At 47.3% G+C, this 26,045-nt stretch overlaps 1 protein-coding gene across 2 annotated transcripts in view; it reads left to right on the top strand.

Moving 5' to 3' along the window:
• PRKCE (protein kinase C epsilon) overlaps nucleotides 1–26,045 on the top strand; it is a 489,104-nt gene that overhangs the window by 389,757 nt on the left and 73,302 nt on the right. For both annotated transcript variants that reach the window (XM_045885068.3, XM_045885067.3), the window contains one exon: nucleotides 14,218–14,372. In XM_045885068.3, coding sequence (XP_045741024.1) covers nucleotides 14,218–14,372 — 155 coding nt within the window. The remainder of the gene's footprint in view (nucleotides 1–14,217; nucleotides 14,373–26,045) is intronic.

Here is a 26,045-nt window from a genome sequence, read left to right as displayed (position 1 = left end):
TTCCCCTTGAGAGACTAGAGGAGTAGCAAGCCAGGACCTAGAGGAAGGACATGGAAGTGGTAAGGGGCTTCAGGGGTCTGTGGGGAGATGAGCTAGCCCTGTACAAGATCGAGCGAGGGGGAAGCATCTATAAACTCCCTTTCCTGTCTTGTGTTCTTTCCCCTCTGTCTCTGCATGCACGCTGTCCATTTGAGTGCCGGCTTGGCTAAAGTCACCCCAAAGGAAATGTTGCAGTAATAAGAGTCACCTACCTTTATTTCGATCTTGATTTTCTTCCCTTCCTTTCTTTTCCCCAAAAATTTATGAATGGAGGTAGATAAGCAGAGGTTGAATTGGCTAAGGCTGTCGGTTGCCTCTTAATATTCCAGTCTCGGCGGAAAGGGGGGCAAAAGACTGCCTACTCTAAATAGAAATCCTAGACCCATTTTCATTTAACAACTTTATATTACTCAGTACCTTGTGTTCAAATAAATTGTGAAAATAAGTGATTTCTAGTGCTCGGGGCATTGTCTGTGAACTGATCTGCCTGTGTCTCTCATAAATTTTCCATTTGGATGATCAGAGCAGGGCAGAAGATTTTTAGGCTACAGGCAGCTGTTGTCACTGGTGGACCCTGGGTTGTGGGTACATGGGAACTCTGTCCAGGGCTTCGTGGCATGGAGGAGAAGAGCTAGTTCTGTGGGTGAGGTCTGCCTGGGGTTGGTGGGAGCTCCTGCAAGTTCTGTCGGTGCTTCTGCTTTAACCAAGTTGGCAGAGTTTTATCTTACCCAAACAGAGGTACACAGCAAAAGAAAACTAATTTGGGCAATTAGAATTGGTAAATCTGAATTAGGTGGAATATGTTCAGAAAGATGACATTATATTGCGTGCATGGAAAGGAATTAGAACAGCTAACACCTTGCTGCCAGGGAGAGGTTCCTCAGAACCTTCCATGATAAAAAGATAAGGGTAATTTTAATTAGCGCAGTTGCTAAATAAATCGGTGCTGGTGATGTGCTTAAAAATTTGTGTTCTTCAGTTACACATTTTTCATGCATTTGAATTGGCCATGAATTGGCCAAGGAAGGCATTTCTTCTTAAAGATAAATTTTCAGTTTACTCCTGTTCAAGATACTGCAATATCATATTTGAACAAATGCCAAACGCACTATATAACGCGGCCTTGTCCATCAAAATAATTTGGTTCAAAGAGTTCAGTCTCATGGAAAAGAAGGGTATTAAAGCAGTGGTCTAGAACCCTGAGCACCAGCCTGAGAGGCAGCTTGGATGGTACCTGGAAGGGTGGCGGTGAGAGGGGGTGCCTGGCAGCTTAAGGCTGTGAGTTCTCTGCCCTCTTGCAGTCTTGCCCATGTCTGCTGCATGTTCAGCGCCTATGCAGATCGAGGCCCAGCCCACGCGGTACAAGAAGAAACACCAAGTGTACTCTCAAGAGTAGATGTGTCTTGGAGGTCTCCGAGAACAGAGAGGGAGAATGGGCAGTGTGTGTGTTGGAGGCACGCTGCCTTGCATTTTTGTAAGTGTGCAGAAAATATCTGCCAGAGATGGACTGGCATTTGTGAAATCAAGGTACCAAACTTAGGATTCGCTGGGCAGAGCCCCAAGGCTCAAAGATGCAGGAGTGCCCATTGTTATGAAGCCAGTGCACTTCAAGATACTTACTTCGTTTTCCTCTGATGAGGCAAACCAAGAATCGGACGCAGAGTAGAAGAACAGTAAAAGTCATGTGAATCTGGGAATACACCTCTTTTCCAGGCATTTATTTAGAGTTTCCTGGCATTGGATTGTTTGTAGGTCAGTATTGCAAGAGAATGCACATTTTTTACATAATACTGTGGTTGGAAGCAGTGTTTCCTTACCAGTTCACTGATTACTTCACTAAGTAGGAATTAGTCAGAAGGCAATTGAAAAGTCTTTTGTTTTCATTGTTCATAAGAGACTCTGGTGGTTTGCCTGCACTTTACATCATTGGTGGGTAGATCGCCCCTATGGAATTCTTAAAAGAAGGGTCATGAAAGTGGGTGACTTCAGCTGGTCTGTAGAGAATGAAGAGAAGTAATCTATTTGGGTGAGCCTCTTCAGTGATCAGCCATCTAATTTATAAGCATGCCCACTCTGCTAGGTCCAGTAAAGGATTCAGAAAGAGACCCTGAGAGCCACTCTACGAACCAAAACCATAAAACAATGCTGAATTGGGTTGTCTAAAGTCATAGTGCTCACCCACCTAGTAATTCAGATAATCTTAGCTGAGCAGAACCAAAATTATATTAAATGCCTTGACCTATAAGTCTAATTAATCTGTCATGATTTATTGATGGACTCTTGTAGGCAGGGTATAAGTCCTGCTCTCGTGGACCGAAAAAGTCCAATTGAAGAAGTAGGCTAGAAAAACAACACTATATATGCCAGTGGTAGAAGTTGTAACGTACAGGATATAATTAATCATCCCTTGCGAGGTTTAAAGACTGCAGTGAGTTCACCAGAGAAAGAGGTCTCGAAATGCTGTCTTCACTGGAGAAGGCGTCGCCAAGGAGGAGGAGAACAGGAAGTGTTTCATACGTGGAGAGGAGGCACGGGAAGCAGAGTTGCCTGGATAGTTCGGGAGCGACCCAGAGCAAGGACTGGTTGTGAGATGAAGACAGAGCAACTCCAGTAGGAGGCAGTGAAATAGGCTGAAATTTAGATTCCTGCCAGATGGGGAGCTTCTACCGTGAACGCCTCAGAACGCAATCCCTGGACTAGCAGTGCAGCAGCCGCGCGGGAACCTGCCAGAAGGGCAGAATCTCGGGTCCCAACCTGGACCCACAGACTCAGAATTCTGGGGTATGTGGTCCAGGAATCTGTGCTTTTAAAAACGTGTCCATTTGGTTCTTCTGCAGTTTGAAAAGCACCACGAGGGATAGTTTGGGCTTTGTTCCAAAGGACAGTGGAGACCCATTGAAGGCTCTGGAGTAGCGAAGTGGCACGTTCTTTAGTGAGCTAGCAAACCAAGGCCTTGGGGAAGCGGTCTTCCACACGTACGCTTCTTCAGTGTTCTCACTTACCGTTCTCACTCCCCTGCTAGTCACCAACCTGCACGATAAAACCACTCCAAATTGCCAGTCAAGGAACTGTGGGAGCTGAAGGCATATAACTGCTCTTTGAAGTGGTTTCTGAAAGCTGAGGGTAGGTCTTGTCTGGGTAGTGATGTGGTGTGCATCTATGGTATATTTTGTAATTAGGGGTTTTATTGTAATGTGTGTGCTTTGCAAAAAGTGATTTAAATCAGTGACAATAACAAACCCCTATATGGTGCTTTATAGTTTAAAAACACAGTACGATGGACTGATGGGAAACGTGTCCATCACTGAGCCACATGCGGCCACCGAACGAAAGGAGGCTTGTGAATGAAAAACTAGAACTAGTATTTTCCTTAGCGGTTCTGTTTTTTTTCTAGACCGAGCACCCACGGTAAGGATAATCTATTTTAATTTTCTGTCAAGTGGCTACCATCGAATCTCGATTTGGTAGTTGGGAAAGCCAATGCCTATATCTGTCCAAGTTCACACAGCCAGGAAGTGGCTGAGCTAGGATTCGAACTCAGGCCAGAGGCCAAGCTGGCACCACTACACCATGCAGGTGAGGGTGTGGGCAGAGGAAGCTACCAGAATGTTAAAAAACACCCACTGACCAAGTACCACAAATAGGCCTTGACTGCAGTCAAGTCCTGACCCATTTCATTCGAGGTTCTCAAGCTCCCGAGTCTTTTTTTTTTTTTCCCCTCATTTGTGGCATTAATGCATCTGTTTAGATAATGGATTTCTACATTTTAAAGAAACCAGCATCCTATCCAAATTAAAATTGTTGGCCCTCAGCCCATGTCAGAACTGCAGCTCATCCTGAAACTCCCCCCTTGCTTTGTCTGTACCGCCACCTTTCCAGGTCATTAAGAACGAAAGGTTTGTGACCAGATTAAACACAGGCTGTTTGTGTTCTGCTTTTTGAGCACCTGCTGGTTGGAGTCCGTGCCCCTAGATTTTTAGAAACAGCACCTGCCGGAATTTAGCACCTTCTTACGATAGCACAGCCATGCTTAAACGTTTAGTTCCTTGGAGAGGACCGTGTGCTATCATGCCAAATATTTATAAGTGTATCTCCCCACGCTGCCTGGCATTCTGAGTAAACCTGGACAGAAGTGTGGAGATCAAAGAATGTAATAATCAAAAACCCTCCCTTCACGCTCTATCTGCCATCAAATGAAAGTATTAGTGAAGTGGTATGGAAATCCTCTTGAGCCTGCCTGCAGCCACCGGCCCTGCCAGTCACGATTTAAAACAACGTGACTGAGCGCTCAGAATCCTCGGGGTTGAGTTGTGTGCGTACCTTAGTGTATTACTTCCAAGTTGCCAGTTTCCCCCAGATTAGCACATTGTCATTTCGGCTTTATTAAAGAAGTCAGGACATGAAAGGGTAGATTTAGCACAGTGGGGATGTCAGCCACGCTTCCTTGCCGTCATGGGGTGGCGGCTTTGGTAAAGGCAGCCATGCGTGTGAATCCACTCCCACTAAGAGTCAAGCCGAGTGGGACTGAGAGAGAGGAAAAGACAGAAGTACAAGGATGCAGCAAAACCACAGCTCTCCAGCCCCGGGTGGGAACTTCGGGCCCTTGCTTTGCCGTCTTAGGGCCTGACGGTTGCAAAAAAACACAACACAGCCGGGTATCAGCGACACAGTAAGTGCTCTCTCATGGCATTACTGGAATGGCGTGGATGAGCCCAGCGTGGTGTTTAAGCATTGTAGGGATGCAGCCAGGTGCAGGACACAAGACCCTGGTCACTCTAGGGGACACCTCCTGTCGTGGAAAACCATGGTTTTCCCGAGGGCGCACTCTGTCTGTCAGAGTGCTAGGGTGGAAGAAGGCTGGAGACCATTGGTCCAGGAATTTACAGGATCCTTTTACATAGGATCAGCTCAGACTGCAACCCCCTCCCCCCTCCCTGCCAGGAGGTGTGAGGGGGAAAGCTTTTCTTTTGTCACTTTTCGTGTGATCAACCCGAATATTTCCACCTAAGCAGGTTATGTGTTTCTCCCACAATCAAAGGGAAATAATGATGTACCTTCTCCACTCAGAGTCAGCTACCTCGTATTTGCTTATCTTTAAAACTGTCACAAGAACTTTGCATAATCTTTGGAAAGAAAAGAAAGGTAAGAAAAGAGGGACTATAGTGATGCTGATAGCTGGTTGTAAAGGGAACAATTCGGTTAACTGGTCAGTCCTTTTGTATGCCCAGGATTGAAGAAAGTTTCCTTGATTGCTTTTTGCTGAATGGACTTGGTCACTTGACCACTAACGTGGGGATATTCTAATCCTCTGGTTGGTGAGCAGGATTTCTGGCTAAATAGAATTAAGCAAGCAAAGAAACAAAAAACGCAGCTAGCGAAACAGCAAACACAATAGCAACAGCAATAACATGCTCAAGGGTTGACCTAACCCAGGACCACAGGCTTTGTTTACAATGGTAGTAGGTGCATGAGCCTCCTGGAAATCAGACCTCTGTAGGTACTTCTGTATGACCTCTGTATGACCTCTGTATGACCTCTGTAGGTACTTCTTCTTTTGTTGGGTGCAGGAAATAATAAGATGACAGCTAAGTTTCTGGAATCAGGGCAGCAGCTCTCTGGGCTGCTTCAGTCCCGTGTGGGGTCCATCTCTAGCATCTGAGCTGGAGACGGGCAGACTTGGTTCTTCTCACTGAGCTGCACATGCACTGAGCCTAGACAAGATGGGGAAGCACAAGAAAGCGATGTCCTGAGCCCCAGCTGTTGGCACTTATGACCTAATGGACTCACAGGAAGGCTTATGTGTGGGAAACAATCAGAGTTTGATGCCGTTACACACTGGATTGGGAGGACCAGCCTGAGCTCATGGGAAGAACATTGGTAAAGGACAAGATTATGATGTGGGCCTTGGCTGGGTTGGGGAAATGGGATTAGAACAAGAATACTTTTATTCCTATGCTTGAAAACACTTAGAAGGAACATTCCATAGGTCCTTAACATTGGCTTCAAACAGCTGACTACTGGTGACAACAGGCTCCAATGAGCAGGCGATGTCTTCTTCCGATTTAGAGTATCTCTTGGTATCATCAAGGACTGATTTGGCCTATGTCACCATCTTGACCAGGTTCTGGGTGGGCAACAGGCACAACCCAGAGCCTGAAAGCTCTGCTGGATGACCAGACCTCTAAGTTGGGCAGATGAGGGAGGGTCAAGGTTCCTGATGCCTTCCTGCTTTCCTGGAGCCCAGGTCAACAGCCAGGGACAGAGGATGATAGCCCGATGCATCACCCCAGGAGTGGCACTTGATGAAGAAAGCAGCTGACTCAGGAAACCAGGAGGAAGCAGGAGGAAGCTGGGTACTGCGAGGTGATGCTGAGGTACCAGACATTGATCCTCTGATGATGGGATGGACTAAAAGAGAGAGCCTCAGCCAAGCCACACCACTGTCCTTTTCACTGGCTGTGTTCCCCATCGAAACCCTCTTGATTCTGTCATTTTCAAAACGGGAACTAACAGTAAGCTGTTACTCCCACTTGACTTCAGACACTGTCCTTGTTCAGGGCAGGAGGTCACCCCGGTGGTCAACATCATTGACACGTAACCTATTTGGGGGCTGTTCCCGCCATACTGTCATGTCATGTCAAAGAGTCTTCTTTCTCAGAAGAGGTTGAGGACCCTGTAAAAGGAAAGTATTCTCTGATGCGTTGAAGGCAGACCCTTCCCCTTGCCCCTGGCTTTCACACAGATGATAGCGTGTGGGGCAGGTTGGCAGTGACTTGAAGTTGTTCTCTGAGCAAAGTTCAGCTCTAATCAGAGGCAGGAAGTGTTTATTTGAGCTTTATTGGGTGAGTCAGTTTGCTACATTTTAGGTCCCTTTAAACCTGGGGCATCCTGTGTACGTCAAATAATCATAGTTTCAAGCAATTGGAAACAAATATCAGATGCAAATGAATGAAGTGTAGACCTTCCCAACCAGCAGACTCTTATGCAAAATTTTTACTGTTTGGCCAATTCTGATTAGGTTAAGGCTTTCCCACATGAAAATGAGCATCTCCCCTTTTACCCAAAATAGGGTAGACTCTTCCCTCGATGGCTTCTAGAAGATCATCATAAGACACAACCCTGTGAAAATCCACTCTGTATTTTCCCTACTACCATTTGTGTTGGTGGAATTGGTTATTGCTGTAGGAATTTGGCTGAGATAAATCTGAACTTGGGGAAACATCACACCAAGGCCATGACACTGGAGTAAGGCCTCGGAACAGTGGGAGGTGGAAGGAGGGGAAGGCCTTTGAGAAGAAGGGCTGACGATGTGTGAAAATGATTTTTTTTTAACATTATTCAGGTGATAATTATTTTTGTTATTGCTTAGGGAAACTTACCCCAGTAATCATAGTTACTATCCACACGAGACTCTCCTTCTCTATTAACTGAGAGGTAAGTCTCCAGTAAGAAGAAGGGTGTTTACTGTGACGAGGGCTTGCTGGCTTTGTGGGGAAATAAAATGGTTTTGGTTAGGTTTCCCAGGGTGGTTGGATCTTGCCTTTGGTTCTACCAAGGAGGTGTAATAGAGAGGAGGGAGAGTGCCTGTTGTTTGTTCTTTTTAAAAGATGATGAAACGTTGAGGACAGGACAGTGGAAATAGGGAAGAAATGGAATAACTTCAGGCTGCCTTCTTCCACTCCATCTTGAATTCTGCTTCCAGAATAGTTTTGCTTTAGGTCAGCTTTAATCATGCCATTTTACAACTCAGAAGATTTCTGGGGTTCTTTGCTTCCTACCTGTGTTTTTTAGAACCTCCCCGCCTCGCCCGCTGCCACCACCAATCTGTCTCCTTCCTACCTACATCCAGAATTTACGAGCAGTTTCCTAGATAGCAAGTTTTTTTCGCCAGCTCAATCCCACCCTCCCCATCCCCGCCCTGTGGTGTCCCTTTCCACTTACCTCTTCCTTGAGGGCTGTTCCTTTAACTTGCCAGGACTACTTCTCTCTCGCCCACATCCTAACCCTAATTCAGATTTGTGTCAACCAAATTCCTATATTGCAACGGCCAGTTCCACCAGGACCAGTTCTAGTACGGAAAATAAAATATAGAAAGGGTTTTCCCATGACGGTTTCCTATCATGATCTTCTGTAAGTGCTAAGGCCTGGATGACAGACAATTACTCTGTATGGATTAACTAAGTAAGACCCAGATACCTAGGTTTCACAATCTGATTCAATAGAGGAGGGTTTCGCACATAACCATAGAACGTTTTGTGTTGCTTTTTTGTGGTATCCCATGTTCAATTCCTACTTCTTAGAAACCAAAGCCATGGCTTATGGCTTATGTCATCTTTCATATCCCCCAGGGACCCACCCCAGGGCTGGGCACCCAAGAAAGACCTGTTGAATTGATAGATTAAATGATGCGAACATGGAGGGGAGCGAGGAGATGTCACAGAGTGTGAAGTGAGGACCCATGATTCCCTTAGATGACGCACAGGAGAAATTGTTCATCCCGTCACTGGCACATCAAAGGCAGACTGTTCCAAGTCCCATCTTTTGTTGGGCGCTCATGTGAAATTGATTCAAAAGTGATAGAATCTCTGCACATATAAACAGCTCGCAAATGGTGGGGAATGTGCATCCAAACACATCCAATTGGCAGGACATGTGGTGCTGCTGAGAGGAAGCCTCTGGCTATCCATCACACCTTGAAAGATGAACAGGGCAGGCCTAGCGTTCCCTTCAAAGGCAGGAAAGGTTAGCGCTCTGGGAAAACAGAGCCCAATGGGAATTTCAAATACACGGTGTGGCCCTTCCGGCTTGTAGGTCATGATTAACTATTCTTACCCTAAATGGCCATGACATATAATCTCTTTCCTAATTTCATTATTTTACTTACTATCACAGGACCGTAACTTTTTGGACATTCAGGTGAGATTAAGGGAGGAGAAGGTGGAATAAGGCTTTTAAAATCTTTGATTACCTCAGAAAACATATTTGCTTACTTTACCAGGAAGTTGGGTTTTTGTTTTGTTTTGTTTTCTACTGATGCCAAGAGGGGATTAATGACTAGCTGCTGGGTCTGCCAGCTTTCTTTTGATTTCAGTTTATGTAATTAAGCAGTTCCCAGAATGACTTAAGGTTCTCACTCACTCTGCATCAAAACATGCTTCTCAGATGTGTTAGGTGTGGAGGTCAGAAAGGATCCAAACTCCCTGAATGGAGGGAGGGGGAGTGAAAAATTGATCTGGCTTTGAACATCTGTCCCTCCAATTTAAAGAGGGGTGATTCTGCTTGGGGGCTGTGCACATTGAGGTATATTGAGTAGAAAGCAGGTTTCAGCGGAAGTTCAAAATGAGCTAATGTTAGACTAACTCCAAGTGAGGTTAACAACAGGAATAACACAGGGAAACCAGCTCTGGTTCACTATTGAATTTCCAGCAACTAGAGCTTCATGTGTGGTGGATGTTCAAGAACTCATGCATTTGACAAAGACGTACCGGTAACCCTCTGTATACCGGGCTCAGTTCTCGTTGCTGGAGATCCAGTAAGGGATTGACCCGACAAGAATCCCTCCCTCGGGATGCTCACACGGAGCGAATGTTGGATGAGCAGATTTTTATTGAGTGCCTCCTTAGTTACGGAGTTCAGAGCTGGTTGCGGGGTGGGGGGGGGGGTTTGCTAGGAAGAAGAAACTGTGTTCCTCAAGGAACTGACCATCTCACTGGGAAGTGAAGACACTGCCCATGGAACGAAAGAACTGTTTAGAGTTGTAACTGAATCCAGGGTGCTGATACAGACAGACCCCCATGCGGGCAGACTGGTCAGAATGGGTACTCATTTCCCGATTCCGCAGGCAGGCGGCTCTCTGCAGCAGGCTGACTTGTCTCTAGCTCCTTAAGCAGTAAGAGTTTGCAGCTGCAAAAATCAGAGTTCCCTTTGGTTCCCTTTCTCCCTTCCAGCCCGTAACCTTTTTTCATTCTTCCATCCACACGATGATTGTTTTTAAAGGGAATTATATATAAAAAAAATAATAATAATAAAGGGAAGCTTTTCTTTTGGGCTCAGGCTAGTTCCCTTACAAACTAATAGGGCAGAATTTCTAACAGTTCCTGCCTTCATGAAACAGACAGACAGCCGGGGGAGAAAGACATGAGTCAGTTATGCAAATCAAACCTCCTTAATGCTACAGGGGAGAACACAGCATATAATAATGAGATTTGACCTTGTCAGGGAAGTTAGGGACAGCTTCTTAGAAGAAAAGACGGCTGTACTGGAATCTCAAGGATGAGGAGGGACTAACCAGGGGAAGGGAGAGGGGAAACATTCCAAGCAGAGGGAATAGCATAAGCAAAGGCCCTGTGGCCAGAGGGAATTTGCTGTTGGGACAGAGGGAACCAGAGGTGGCTGGAAGGGAGACGACTCAGAAGAAGGTAGATTGGGCAGATCATAATAGGCCATCAGGCATATTAAGGAGTTTCTTATTTATTCCAAGAGTAATAGGAAGCCCTTAAAAGAATAATCAATAGAGAAGAGGGAGGGGGATGGGTTACACTCAGATTTTCATTTCAGCAGGGTAACTGCCTGTAGTGTGATCCGCATTTGCTAGGGGGACTAGTCAGTGTGGGGAGCATTAGGAAGAAGGCACTTGTTAAGAATCTAGATGAGGTGATAATTAATTACTTGGACCAGAATGGTGGCCCTGAGCCGAGGCAGGCAGAGACTAAAAGAAGTAGACAAATGTAGCAGGTACAAAATAGTCAGTACACAAGTACAACAGGGAGGAGCAACAGGGCTTGGTGATGGATGTAAGGGATGAGGGCGAGGGAGGTACCCGGAGTGAGTTTCAGGTCTCTGGCTTGTGCACAGGCGCCTTGGACGAGGACCGGTTCACTGGGGGGAAATTACCGAGTCAGCTTTGAACGTGTTGGGTTGAGTGCTTTTGTGGCATCTAGAGGGAAATGTCAGAAATTCGGTTGGAAAGGGGCGCCTGGGTGGCTCAGTCTGTTGGGCATCTGCCTTCGGCTCAGGTCATGATCCCGGGGTCCTGGGCTGAAGCCCCACATCAGGCTCTGTGCTCAGCGGGGAGCCTGCCTCTCCCTCTCCCTCTGCCTGACGCTCCCCCTGCTTGTGTGCTCGCTCTCTCTCTCTCCCTGTCAAATAAATAAATAAATAAAATCTTAAAAAAAAAAAAGAAACGCAGTTGGATAAATGGGTACGCGGCTTGGAGGAGAAGTCTGACACGGAGGTTGACGTTCGCAGGTCACCTGTGCCGAGCGAGGTGCATTAGACACTGTGGGTGTGGATGAGACTGCTCAGCCAGGACAGAGTGAGGAAGGGGGGGCCCTAGAGCCCCCTGATGGCTGGGGAGAGAAGCCCGCACGAGCAGGCCCAAGACCACCTGCCCGAGACATGGGGAGGAAACTGGCCTGAGAGCCAAGGGAGCCAAGTGTTTTTTGGAAGAGGAAGTGCTCCGGGGGAAAATACTGCTAAAAGGACGGGAAGGGAAGACTTGGTGATGGTAGCAGCTCTATGCCATCGGTGACAATAGGATGAGGCCACCTTCCCGGAGCACCCGTTTCGAACCTGGCACTTTGACATATAGTATCATCCCCATAAGACATCTGTAAGGCAGGTCCTCTATCATCCGCTTTTTACAGATGAGAAAACCGAGCACAGGGAGGAAGCCATTTGCCTGAGCTCACCTAGCCAGTAAGTGACAGAGTTCGGTGGGAGCCCTTCTTTGTCACTCCACAGACCCTGTTCTTAAATGCTGTGTGTCTAGGGTTGGTGGGATCAAAAGCAGCCGGGGAGCACAGGAGGGTGTAGAGAAGCGAGGTTTTCTCCTCTGGAAAGCCTTGGATTCCTTCAAACAGAGCCGAGGAAAGACGGCATTGTTGCTGAGGCCCACGTCCAGCTGGGCCACACGACAGGGCATCCCAGAGGCCATCTGATGCTGTGGCTCAGCTAGATCGGGGCAGTGCTGGGTGCACGCTGCAGCTGCCCTTTGGCCCCCAGCGTTCTGGGGCCGTGGTTCTCAGTGGGGCCAGAGAGGCCGATGCTCCGATTCACCACCCCGGGGCTTCCGAATCGAAAACTCGGGGGTGAGGGGCGGAATCCGTGTTCTCACAAGTCTTCATGTGATTCCGATGCACAAGCTGGAGAACCCGTGTTCTTGGGAGATCCTTGCAAACAGAAGAAGGAAAATTTAAATGATTTCTAATCCATGTATCTCTCGGACACCAAACACCTTGGCAGAACCCAAATGGAAGCGTGGTTCTGAACCCGGGCTGCACACTGCAGTCCCATGGGGAGCTTTGTGCACGACCGATGCCTGAGGCCCACCCTCAGAAATTTTGGTCTCATGGGGCTGGGGTCAGCCTGAGCATTCGGTTTTTGTAATGAGGATTTGAATGGGGAATGGGTGATTGAGGGAATGGCTGACAAGGCAGCCTATGTACTTTTGAGTCCAGAATCGTACTCTGGGGAGAAAACGGGGCAGACCTTTAAGGGGAAGGAAGACAAATGGAAGAGAAGGTAGACCGTAGGCCCTTTGTGAGTATCAGTATAGCTTGAATAATTTGGGAGACTGTCGGGCAGAAGGTAGTCTGAATTCGTAACAGTTCTTAACGATGGACTTATTTTCAAAGCAATGCCAATAATAAATATGCTATCACAGCTGCTTCATGAATAAAGAAGGAGCATGATCACCTCCTCCTGGCAGCTTCACTTAGACTCTGTCTATACGTTAAGAATGTGTTCACCCCTCTGGCCTCCCCAGCGTTCCTTCCTCCCCCGCTGACCTGCTCAGCCCCCACCCTCGGCATTCTCACCCTGTCCCCAAATCCTGGGATTTGTTCCTGCCCCCCACCCCCGCCTCCTTGTTGTCTCAGGCCCTAGCTCTGTCCAGAATCGTCCGTGGCCCCCAGTTTAGAGAGCCCACCTTTCTCTTGCTCGTTCATCTTTAAGACACTCTGCTCCTGTTTTGTTTCCTTCTCATTCTGCCCATTTCCCCTTCACCACCCTTGGCTCCTAAGTTCTGCAGGGGACAGTGCTGGCTTGCCATTCTTTGCCTCCCGCCCAGCACAGCACCCCACACCTTACAGGCTTGGGAAATAGTAGTCAGAAAGCTGCAAAAGTGAATTTCCATCTGTCTCCTTCACACATTGGCACTGAGTGAAGATAAAGAAGGCCCCTCCTCCGATGAGGTATGAGTGTGGTTGGGTCATTCGGAGGCCACCTTGAGGAAAGAAGCCATAGGAAATTCCCAAGATGGGTATCCCAGTAGGAACATCCTCCAGAGTGAAAAGTGTCCCACAGAAGGGGCCCTCGCAGCCTCAATAGCCCGTGGGACCTTGTAGTACTTTCTCAGGGCTGCCTTCACATATTACCACCAGGTGGGGGCTTAAAACAATCTGAATCTATTCTCTCATTGTTCTGGAGACCAGAAGCCTGGAACCAGTGTCACTGGGCTGAAATCAAGGTGTCCATAGGGCCCTGCTCTCTCCCCAGGCCCTCAGGGGAGAGTCCATCCTTGCCTCTTCCAGCTTCTGGTAGCCGCCATGTTCTTTGGCTTGTGGCCACAGCACAGTCTCTGCCTCTGTGGCCACATTGCCCTCTTCCTGCTTCTCAAATCTCCCCCCTGCCTTTCTCTTATAAGGACACCTGTGATTGCTTTGAGGGCCCACCCTGGTGATCCAGAATAACTTGCCATCTCAAGATCCTTACTGTAATCACATCTGCAAAGTTCTTTTTTGCTGTCTCAGGTAACACTTGCACGTAAAGGGATTAGGACATAGATATCTGGTGGGGAGCCATTATCCAACCTCCCGCACATATAAAGGTAGCTGGAGCCTCCAAAGGGACAGCGACTTGTCCAAGGAAACACTTCAGGGTTGTCACAGAAATCAAAGACCCAGGTCTCCTTTCTGTCCGTTTTGGGCTTCCTCCACTAAGCTAAACTGATGTTCATAAAAGTAAAACAGAGAAAGAGATTTAAAATAATACGTCATACCCTAATCCGTGTGCTGTCTGGATTATCTGTCTTCTGTCTTCTGTCTGGATTTCGTGCTACCAGGATTCATCCATCTCTGCACCTTCTTCCCCCTTGGATTCGGGCTCAGGAGATGCTCTCTGGCCCGTGTGGAAGCAGCAGTGGAGTTACCTAAATGGCATTTTCTGCTCTCCTTTCAGGACCGCCTCTTTTTCGTCATGGAGTATGTAAATGGTGGCGACCTTATGTTCCAGATTCAGCGCTCCCGAAAATTTGACGAGCCTCGTTCCCGGTTCTATGCTGCAGAGGTTACGTCAGCCCTCATGTTCCTCCACCAACATGGAGTCATCTACAGGTAGCTCTTCCCTCCTCCTGCCTTTCGTGAAAGCGAAAAAATAAAGAATTCTCCAGACACTTGAACTGACTTTGGCTCCCGCCCAACTGGTCTCTTAGCAACCCGCTTTAGATGAGTTGTTTGTTCTAATTTGCTCGCAGAGGACTTTTTTGGGGGCTGTTTATCACTGTGAATGTTAATATTTGAATAGCCTCAGGAGATCTGACCCACCGTTTGTGCCAGTTTTGATTGAAAGCCCAAGCACAACATTTTAAAGGCTTGGCGCCGAGCGACCTTGGAGTGACCTTCATTTCTCTCCCTCCCCACCCTCTTCCTTCAACATCAGGGCATTCTCTTTACTTTTTCCTTCTGTGCCATGAACTTCCTCCCCTTCCCAACCTCTTGCCACTTCCTGAGTTTGTTTGGCTTTGTTGTCTCCAGCAGATAGAATCAGGAGGAGGAGGAGTTGCTTGGGGGTCTCTGGGTTTATGATTCGAGGAGGAGGAGGGGAAGGGAGCTAGACAATATCCAACAGGAAGTTACTGCAGATCATCCAGTCCCTCACTGCCGCCCTGTCCCCCTTCCAAGAAAACATAGAACACACACACACACACACGCACACTCACACACTCACACACTAATTTTCCAGTAAGGGAGCAGGGCTATTTACGCAGGCTCTTCTGTGAGGTCAGGAGTTCTGGGAGGAGTAAATATTTATAATTAGCAACAAGGACACTAAAGTTCCTTGAGGTTTTCTCAATGACTGTCAGTTTCTTGACTTGGTTTTTGCCGCCGCCCTCCGCCCCCCACCTTTTTTCAATTGGGTAGAAGAATAGCTAGCTGGGTTCAACCCAGAACTTAGTCACTAGAACCTTCCTGACCCTCTCCTGGGAGCAGTGTTCTGACTAAATGCTCGTTGAGGGGTTCTGACCAACCCTCACCCCAGACTTCCTTTTTACTGACGACTCTTAATTTCCTCAAATATGCGTCTCTCTGCTCAAAAAGAGTCAGTACCTCCCCCCCAGCCTACAAAATAAAGCTCGAACTTTTCAGCCTGCCGGTCATGGTGCACCACACTGTGAGTCCCTGTATTGGCTTCCTCTTGCTGCGTAACAAAATACCACAGACTTAGGGGCTTCAGACAGCACCCACTTATTATCCCCCCGTTTCCGTGGTCCTGGAGTTCAGGCACGGTGCACCCTGGCCCTCGGCTTGGGGTCTCTCTGCTGTGATCAGGGTGTCAGGCCGTATGCTTGTCTAAAGTTTGGGGTCCTTCTCTGAGCTCACACACTGGTAGGCAGAACTCAGTTCCTTGCAGCATGTGGCTGGCTTCTTCAAGGCCAGCCGCAGAGAAAGCCTTTCCTGCTTGGAGTCTCTAACTCCAGGGACGGCTTGGACCGTCTTTTTATAGGATCACTTGATTAGATTAGGCCTGCCTGGGACAATCCCCCTTTTGTTTAACTCATGATTAGGGACCTTTATTATATCTGCACAATTACTTTGCCCTGTAATGTCACATTATCGTGATAGGGACATGACATTGCCTTTTCCACCTTCTTTTGGTTAGAGGAAGTCCCGGCTTCCACCATACTCAGGGAGGGACTATGGGATTATAGCAGAGTGGGACTCACTGGGGCTCTGCTTAGGTTGTGTCTGCTACATCCTGGTACCCCTTTCTCTCTGCAGTCCCCGTAGCACCTTGTTTTGAACCCACCAAGGTTCTCAGCTTTTCTCAAACCCACCTGCCAATTCCCAGCTAGCCTGTGCTCATGCCCTCCTCAGACAGAGGCCTCACACAGTACTGCCTGCCCACACAAAGCCTGGTCCCACCAGCCAGAGCAAGTTTCTCCATCACCCACGCTTCCGTCTGCAATTCGGGAATGAATGGGACCTGAGACTTTTGTTGCTGTGCCTACCACTGTCCACCTTGTGTTAGTTAGCGTTAGGCGTTGCTATGGATCCTTCACTAAGTTGCAAATGCCCTTAAGGACCATTTATTTACATATCTATTTTTTGTAAACCCCTCCATCATCTTGTTTTACACGCTCTTCTTGTCTTACACATAGTAAATAGTCAACAAATGACCACTGACTTCAATTAGTTTAAAACCCTAATCTCTGCTTCCAAAGCAGCTCACAAGCCCGTTGGAGATACAAGAGTTAGGTGTAGGAAGAGCTCAGCCATACTACAAGGCAGTACACTGTTAGGTGCCGATGACAGAAGAAGGACGGCCATCCTCTGAGACATCATTCCCCATTCCATCCCTATTACAGTGGGTATAACCATCCAGCATACTGGCAGGGATTCAGAGAGTTCCCTTAAGTAGCTTGCCCAAGGCCCTACTCGGTCAGTGGCAGACCTAGGAAGCCTAAGTGATTGATCAGCAAGCTCATGCTGTACACCAGGACATCTGTCACCCCGCCTTCTCAAGTTCAAGTCCAAACTCTTTGGCTTGTCATCCCAGGTACTCCAAAATTCGCTTCTCCCTTACATGTCTACTTCTCCCCTTTCCACTTCCCTCTCATCACACCTGTGAACACTTTTGTTCTGTTGGCTTCTATGAGCCACACTTTCCCCTCCCTCCCACACACATTCCTTCCCACCTCCTGACCATTCCTTCTCAGTCTGTGTATGGCCTGGCCTAGCTGTAGCTCTCCTCCAACCTCCATTCTCTAAATGCTGGTTTTCCCCAGGGCCTTCATCCCTCCTGCCTCCTACCCTAAAAGTCCAACACGTGCGTGCTTTCAAATGACTCCTGTGAACCAGTGACCCTCTGTCACTACATCCAGCCCCCCAGTTATCCCCAGAACCCAAACAAGCTCTCTCCCCCAAGCCTCTCTCTCAAGACATGACCTCGGGGCCTTGTGCCTTCTTCCCAGGTGAATTTGCAGTCTTTGACAGACTTGACTCTTTCACTGCCTCTCGGTTCCCTGCCCTCCTGTCTGCCCTCCCCCTCCACTGCTGCCCGCCATTCTTTGAAAGCACACGGTTGTCACACGCTCCCTTTTTAGCCTCCTTCAGACTCGCGCGTGCCCCAGGCCTGCCATGCACAGCTGTGTGGTCTGGGCACAGTGCAAGAGCCAAGGGCGCAAGCAGTGAGTGGTGGATGGCATCTAGGCCGGCTCTGCTGGTGTGGCTGGCTTCAGCCCAGGGAAGGGGTGCTTTTTCTACCCAGAGGAGATGGCTTATTGTGTCTCTCACAAAGACACCGTCTGTGCACACGGGGCTCTGGTGGCCCCCAATGATCTTGTGCCCCTTAACGCTGTTCCCTCCAACCATATATCCCACCCTCTAGGTGCTCCAAATTATTTGCCATTCTGCCCCCAATGCCATTCTTTTTCATTTCTCGGAGCCTTTGTCCCCCCATCCTTGGAAATCCCTTTCTCCTAATCTGTGTCTTGATCAATGAGTGGTTCCCAGTTCACATCCATGTTCTGACTGCCTCAGAGTCCCTGGTTTAAAAGGTACAGAGATTCCATAATACTGGAGGAGGGGAAATGGATAAGGATATTGGTGAGAGAGAAAACAGCCCTGAGTTTATGATTGCTGAGGCTACGTGATGCCCACGTGGGAGGGGGGGTCCACTGTCCTATCTACTGTTGTATGTGTTTGAAGTTTACCATAATTATAATATCTTTTCTTAAAAAAGAATAGCAATTCCAGGGTAACATTCTAGAATTTTTGATTCAGTATGTCTGGAGTGGGGTTCAGGAATCTATATTTTTTTAAAGTATTCCTCGGGTGACTTGGGGACCAGAGATGGAGAAAAATTCTATTCTGCCTCTGGGACTGTGTCAAGCACCCCCGCTGATGTGAGGCTCTCCCGACCACCCAGCCTGTCCTGGGGATCATGCCTTCCCTCTGTACCAGGCATTTAGCAGGTTCCCTTTGCAAATCTTAATGTTTTTACTTAAGATACCTCTTCTGTGATTGAGAACTCTGCACAGGAGTGCTTATCTGGTTGGCCTAGAACAATAGCCTGCTTATAGTAGGTGTTCACTAAATGTTTGTTCTTCTAGTCTCTAATGCTCCAGAGCCTTCCAATCTAGTGGGTTGCTCCCTCCTAGGTGTGTACTTCTTAAAAGTCTGTGTTGGAAGCATTCCTAACTCCTTGACCCTAAAAGGCCCCCAATTTCTTCATAGCTCTCATTTTATGGGTTAATGAGGATGCTAGGATCTCTGTTTCCCATGTTGCTTTGTGTTAGGCTGCCGAAAAAGAGGATGAAGGGCAGTGTGTGTACAGGGGGCTGGGGAGGCCCGGAGTGTGTCTCCACCTCTTTGCCTCTGGCTATTCTGAAGCCCGGCCAGAGACCATGCTTTGTGCGATACAGGGGTTTATTTGGGAGATTGGCAAGGCCAGGTTTTGGAGGAGGAAGCTGATTGCTGGAGTGGAGATGGAATTTTCGGCCTTCCTGCTGGAATTTATACACACGCTAATTAGCAGCTAACTGGCCAGTGTTCAAGAATGAAGGAAAGAAGTCATTTCTCTGGCTGGTGGCTCACACTTTAAGGAAATCCCACACTGACAGGCAGGGCCCCCTTTCTTCTGGTCCTTGTCTGAGTCAGGTTCCAGCACCAGGCAGCCCAGGGTACCGTCTCTCTGTCCCCTGCCCGGTGTTCCTAGAATCCTCTGTGTGTTGTGGCAGACGCTGGCCCCGTGTGTCCACTGCGTGTCCAGCCATGGCTTAAATAAAAAGACCTCTTCCTCTCCTTTACCCGCCCTTCCCTCCCCCGCCACCAGACACAGTGAGAGGTAGAGGTTTTGAAGGGTGTAGGCCTCCGTTAAGAGTGGGTTCAGAGAACTTTCTCTTCCTCTACACCAGGCTCGCTGCCTGTCCATTTTCCCCTGAGACGCTCGGTTGGAGCAGCTGACTCTTCGAGAGCACCCCTCTCTCTGTGCAACACGAGACAGAGAGATGGTGTGAGCCGCCTCAGACAGAGAGGACAGCCGGGGGCCCTTAGGAAGATGAGCAAAGCCTTGGCAGTCAGGAATGTATCTTTGTATTCTTTCAGAGTTCAGAAGTCAGGACTCCTGTGGTGGAGGGTGGTGAAGAACGTGGCCTCGGTCACATGGCCAAGCGTCTTAACACTCCGTGCCTCAGTGTCCTCACCTATAAAATGGGAATGATAGTTGTATGTACCTATCTCATGAGGTTGTGGAGATTTCGTGATTTAATAGGCCTCAATAATTTTGAATAGTGCCTGCCACACAGTAGGTCCTCAGTAAAGGTTAACTATCTTATTGTATCTTGGTTTTTATTAAGATGGATTGAAAGAACATTGGAGATCTTTTATCCAGCCCGAGCTCCAAAAGAGATTCCTGGAATCCTGTCAGAAGAATGAATTCCTTTCTTCCTTATAAAATTTAATTCCTTTTTTTATTATTATTATAAAAGTGGTAGTCCTAGGAAAAATAAAAATGTAAGCAGCCGAGAAAGGTATAAAATCAGCTTTCCCTTCACCAATCTTAGAGCCACCCAAGGTGAAACAGTGGAATGGGTTCTAGAGAATCCTTCAAGAACTCTTCTTGAGCAAGTTCCTGGACCTCTTTGAGACTGGCTTGCATTGACCCGGAGCTCAGACAATGCCTGCATTGTCTCCTGCATGCAGGAGCGGAGCGTGATTGCTCCAAGTCAGACTGAGGAGGCAGAGGTGAAGGATCAGAAAGCCAGCGGGGAATGACAAGGCATTTTCCTTCTGGGAAGGCTCATTAATGATTAACATCTCACGTGGAGCACTAAAATTTGGTCTTTATCTAGCACAGGGGAAGTATGACTTCTCCCTTAATTTTTCAGAAATTTCCATCTTTAGTGAACTGTCACCACCACTCCCCAATAGCCATCCTGCACTGGGGACCTGTTGTGCGCCTGGTTGCCCTAACTGGGGGCAGTGGGGAGCCACGAGGAGAGAGATGTCTCTGCTTTGGCCCACTCTAGATCACTCTATACTCAAGAGGTGCTTAGGAAAGGCCTTCCTTGTTGATGCTCATGTTCCTAAGAAGTCAAATAGGAATGAAGAGCATGGAACAAAGATTTAGGCAATACCTCCAAGGACCTAATAAACCTGAATCTTAAATGCCTTGTCCTCAGCGGGATAGGAGGACAAAGCCAAGAATGGGGGGCTTAGGAGGGGTTTCCCTGGACAGAGCTGGAGACATACTGAGGTCTGTAGCTATGCTCTGCAAGCCAGACCTCCCTGGAAAATGCACATGGAGTTGTGCTATAAACTGTAACCTTGTCTTCCTGCTAGTCAAAGAGGGAACGTGTGTGCCTAGCTTGGGAAATGATAGCCTGCCTCGATCCCTGGGATCATCTCCTGCCGTGGACACTATTCGGCATTTCCTGACTTGGGGAAGGGCTCTAGTTAAAGCCTGTGCTAACAAATGGAAAGTCTAATATTTAGATTCCTAGCTTCTTTCCCTACATTTTCAATTTATCTAATGCTAATAAAAGCAGAGGAGGAGGAAATAGAATGATTTCTTCCTTCTTCCTTGCTTCCTAATCTTCTGTGACCTGCCCTCAGAAAATCACTCAGGACGATCTGGTTTCTTCTCCCCCACAGAGCGTTACCCTCCACTGTCAGCATTCCTCCGGCCATTCTAGAAAATGATATTGTGATATAACACTTCTGAGGATGTAAGGGCTGAGTGTGTAATGGGAGGGTGTTGGGAGTCTCCAACATTAGATCAAGCAATCTAAACCAACTCCATTTTCTAGATGTGGAACTTGAAACCAAAACTGGGCAGGAACTCACCCAAGTTTACACAGTGAGGTACTATAAAGCTTAGATGTTATTTTAATCAAAGATATACATAGAGATAAAGAGTCAAACCACTCTACAAGGAGCTTAAACAAATAAAAAGCTGTTTTCTGCCCTCCTTCCCATTCCCGCCCAGTTTCCTCTTCTAGGGAGACAACCATTTTTCAGTTTTTTCAGCTGATGTTTTTGGTACGGACCTCTGTATTTCTGAATAAAATGCTTTTATTGTTACTTTTGTAAAACTTTATTTTAGGCATTATGTAGTGACTTTCCACTGTAGGAGTGAGAGCTTACTTCTCCGCCCCACTCCCTACCTGCTCACTGCCCCATGATATCCACACTCCCATCCCAACCTGCCATCCTCCCTTCCTCCCAGTAGAGTTTACTATAATTGTGGTTAAATGAATATACATTGTATGCATTATTATGACTGTGAAGTACTATTTGGGGGCACCTGGGTGGCTCAGCTGGTTAAGTATCTGCCTTCGGCTCAGGTCATGATCTCAGGGTCCTGGGATGGAGCCTCGCATTAGGCTCCCTGCTCAGTGGAGAGTCTGCTTCTCCCTCTCCCTCTGTGCCCCCCACCCATGTTTGCAAGCTCTCTCTCTCTCAAATAAACAAATAAATAAAATCATTAAAAAAAAAAAAAGAAATACTATTTGGAACTAAGCCATGTGGTAAGCTATAATTACTTTTCCTATACCTTTTCTTTGTTTTCCCTGGAGACAATAATTATCTCTTTGTTTTCTAGTGGTTATTAGTTCAACAAGAGCTCTACAAATTGTCCACATCCCCCTGCAGGATGTTTCAGTGCGATGGGTACTCTGTCAACTTCATGCTCGTGGGTAGCTCTCTCCTGGAGTCCTCCAAACCACTCTGGTCTGAACAGTGCTCCCTTAGCTGCTGCCTAGCCATCATTCTGGGCTGTCCCCAGACTGCTGTACTCATGCTTCCTTTGGCCTCTCTTCTGTGAAAGCTCCTGTCTCTTGTATCCCACATCTCTTTCTCAGTATACTCCCTTGATGTGAAGCAGCCACAGCAGTGTTTTGGGAAGGATGGGCAATAAATCTTTGAGATCTTCCTTTTATATGTAAAATCATCTTTATCTCACTGTCAAACTTGATAAAGACTTTGGCTGGGTATAGAATTCTAGATTGAAATCCATTCTCACTCAAAATTTGAAGGTATTCCATTGCCTCCTAAATTCCAGTGTTGCTGTTAAGAAGTCTGAAGCTATTTCAATTCTTGATCCCGTTGTATGGATCTATTTCTTTTTCCTGGAAGCTTGTTCATTACTTATTAATGATGTGCTATAGGCCATTCTTCATCCATTGCACTGGGCTCCAGATAGACTTTTTCAATTTAATAAAATGTGTCCTTCAGTTCTGGAAAATATTTCTTTCTTTAATGATTCTTCCTGTTTTCTCTTTCTAGAACTGTCATTTGGGTATTGGATTAGTCAACGTGGCCTTCATTATAGACTAATGTGGCTAGCCACATAGTTGGGGAATCCTGACTGTCAGTACTTTTAGAACTTTCCTTCTAGAGTGTTCAGATTACCCTGGGAAGACTCTTCCAGCACCCTGCCCAAAGGGAAAGGACTTAGCAGCCAGTACTGTAGGAGTTACATGAGGAGGCAGACCTGGAGGGCCCCGCTCCCAGAATACATTGTCCAGTGAACTCCTCCATTTCCAGCTCTATACCCTGGTGCCTACCCTCTGTCCCCCATCCCACCCTGTGTCCAGAGACCCACTGTTTTTCTTCTCTAGAGAATAAACCTCTGAGGTCAGGGAAGGGGCTGTGCAGAGTAAAGAAGAGAATCTGAGTTTATAATTGCTTTTCAACCAACTATTTTTCTCTCTTCCCATCTTCATCTCCAGAAGTAACTGTCACTGCAAATTCCTGAACTCTGGGTGGGACAGAGGATGGGAGATTCTTCAGCGTAAATGTAACCATTCTTGACTTTCCCTGTTGTGGGTTCTCGATTCAGCTCTTTCTCAAGTCTATTTTTTAAAGATTTTGTTTATTCATTTATTTAGAGAGAGTGTGCATAGCAGAGGGAGGGGCAAAGGGAGAGGGAGAGAATTTCAAGCAGATTCCCCATTGAGTGTGGAGCCCGATGTGGGGCTTGATCTCACGACCCTGAGATCATGACCTGAGCCAAAATCAAGAGTCAGATGCTCAACCAACTGAGCCACCCAGGCGCCCCTCTTTCTCGGGGCTATTAAGCTATCTACCACTCATCCCTTTGCTTTCCAGCTCCCAAAATTGCTGTTGTTTCTTCTCTCCTTCTCCCCATCTTTGAGTATTTAGGTCTTTGTGTGCAATCTTGGGAAGAAGAGAAAAACAGTTGTGGCTATTCAAGCTACTCTCTTTATCCAAAAGTCAGTAATAATAATAACAAAAACCACAGCCACAGCAGCAATGACAACAACAACCATGGATAGCAAGACCCTTATTTAGCCTTTGTTATAAACCCAATGCTATCCTGCACACTTCACACCTATTAACTTACTTCTTCATCACAGCAGCTCTCTGCAGGAGATTCTGCCACTATCCATGGGATTTATGATCTCCCCGAAGGAGGAGATCCTGCCAGATCCCACCTGCTGTGGCCACTGTCAGGTCTCCCTGTCCCATTGCTGCGAGATGTGATTTCACGTGGGAGGCAAAGCTGTATATTGGAGACAGCGCTGAGTTTGGGCTCGGAGAACTGCAGCCGAGGCCTGGCTCTGCCGCATCTTTGTCATGTCTTCCTGGGCAGAATACTGAAACTGCCTGGAAGGTAGTGTCCTCATTCCCCCATGGAATTACCCAGGACTGTTTTGAGAATCACATGAGAAAGTATTTGCAGAAGTACTAAGTACAATCGTCGGCTCCCGGGAGGCTCCATACATATTGGGTGGATGAATGGGGAGTGTAAGGTTATGGAGTCAGAGAATGTTATGTGCTGAATTGTGGCCCCTCCAAATTCGTATGTTGAAGTCCTATTCCCCAATACCTTAGAATGTGGCTGTGTCTAGAGATAGGGCCTTCAAAGAGGTAAAAAGTGAAATGGGATCATATGGGCGGGCCCTAATCTGATAGTGCTGGTGTCCTAAGAAAAGTTGACCAGGACACAGAAATGCATAGAGGGGGCCATGTAGAGACACCAGGAGGAAGACCCATTTACCAGCTGCAGAGAGAGGCCCCAGAAGAAACCAATCCTGCTAGGACCTTAATCTGGGACTTGCAGCCTGGGAGAAATAAATTTCCCCTAAGTCATTCAGTCTGTGGTACTTTGTTATGGCAGCCCTAGCAAACTGATACGGAAGCCCCAGGTTCATGTCCCAGCATTGCTGCTTACTAACTGTGTCGCCTTGGGTGATGTCCTAATCGCCCTCAGCCCCAGTGTCTTCATCTATAAAATGGAGCTGATAATAATAAATAAGATGGCCAAGGCTGCAGTGTTGGCAGAAACTGAAAGATTTAAATCAGCTAATGGTCACACAAAGGCCTCTGGGAGTCGTTTGGGGCCCAGCAAGGTTTGCAGAGGTCCAGGCACACAGCAGCGATGCTAGTGCCATAATGTCCTTGTCTGAGGGGTGCAGCGTGGTGGGCATGTGATGTCGTGTCCCCCATGCACGGTAAAGGGCCCACCTAGGGCAGGGCCAAATCTCGGCGCACCGCGTTCCAGAGAAGGCAGCCTCTTCTTGGCACTATTTCAATACTGTGAGCACTTGGGGACCCTGGGACAGGACAAGCAAGTACTGATAAATGCACATGACAGTGACCAGTGGGCTGAACAGATGTGCTTGCACTGGAAAGCTGCAAGTCTGACTCTGGTGTCCCAGACTTCTTGTTGGGCCCCGTTTACATCCATCTGCATGAGTTCACCACGACACCCCCACCCCCTGATACCTTACGGGACCCCCTTCAGCAAACGCCGTACTTGAAAAATGTACATTTTGGTAACGAGAGTCATCCTGTCCCTGTACCATGTTGTGTCATTGAAGGGCTTGTCCTCCTGATAAAGGAATGCTAAATATCATCAGGAGTTTTTGAGAAGTAGTTACTTTTCTATGGGGCCATGTTTACTTAAATGCGAGATCATCTTTACCCCAGACTGTTTCTGTGCTGTGTTACCTGGCCAGTAACAGCACGGGGTGAAGTCACCGGTACATGATAAAGGGGGAGGGACAAGAAGAGGCAGGGCCTGCGCTTGCTTGGGCTGAAAAGCCAAATTTACATTCCTCTGAGGAAGCCACATTATTGCTGACCTGATCAGAGTAGAATTCTGTCTCTCATTGACATCAGAGGCTCAGAGCAAACAGGAAGTTTGGAACCAGAGGGAAATTCCTGATTAAACCTGTTTGAGGGTTTCAACACATAGTATGTGTTCAAAAAAAAAAAAAAAAGATCGAGGACCTTGTCATCTATTTTTGTATTTCTCATGACACCTCCCATAGAACTGAGAACCCAGTATGGTGGTAAAGGACTTCTGGGCTCAAGCTCTGTCTTCACTGCTCATTAGGTATATGATCTTGGGCAAGGAACTTACTTCTCTAAACCTCAGTCTCTTCATCTGTGAAGTGGAGGTGTTCGCTTCCTCAGAGGGCTATTGCAAGAAGCAAATACACATTGATACCTGGAAAGTAATTATGACTGTGTCTGGTACAAAGTAAGTACTCCCTAAGTGTTAGCTGCTGCCATTATTGTCCTACTATTCTGTTTCACAAGTGGCTGAGTGAACAGTTGATAAGATTCACTTTGTCCATCTTGAAAATCTCACTGTGAGTGGATCCTGCTGGCTGGCAAATGGCTGAAAATGCCTTGTCAGTTAGAGCTTCCAAACAAAGACAAGTCTGAGAAGGTGGGACTGGCCTTAGGAGGGGGGAATCAAAACCTGTTATTTTTATGACTATTATTATTATTTTATATTATTATTTTATGACT

The sequence above is a fragment of the Mirounga angustirostris genome, unplaced genomic scaffold, assembly GCF_029215605.1.
Source record: "Mirounga angustirostris isolate CCGP_5_RB_7025 unplaced genomic scaffold, mMirAng1.0.hap1 SCAF_10, whole genome shotgun sequence".
NCBI lineage: Eukaryota > Metazoa > Chordata > Mammalia > Carnivora > Phocidae > Mirounga > Mirounga angustirostris.
The sequence above is the reverse complement of the archived record's forward strand: the minus strand, read 5'-3'. Positions and strand labels throughout refer to the sequence as shown.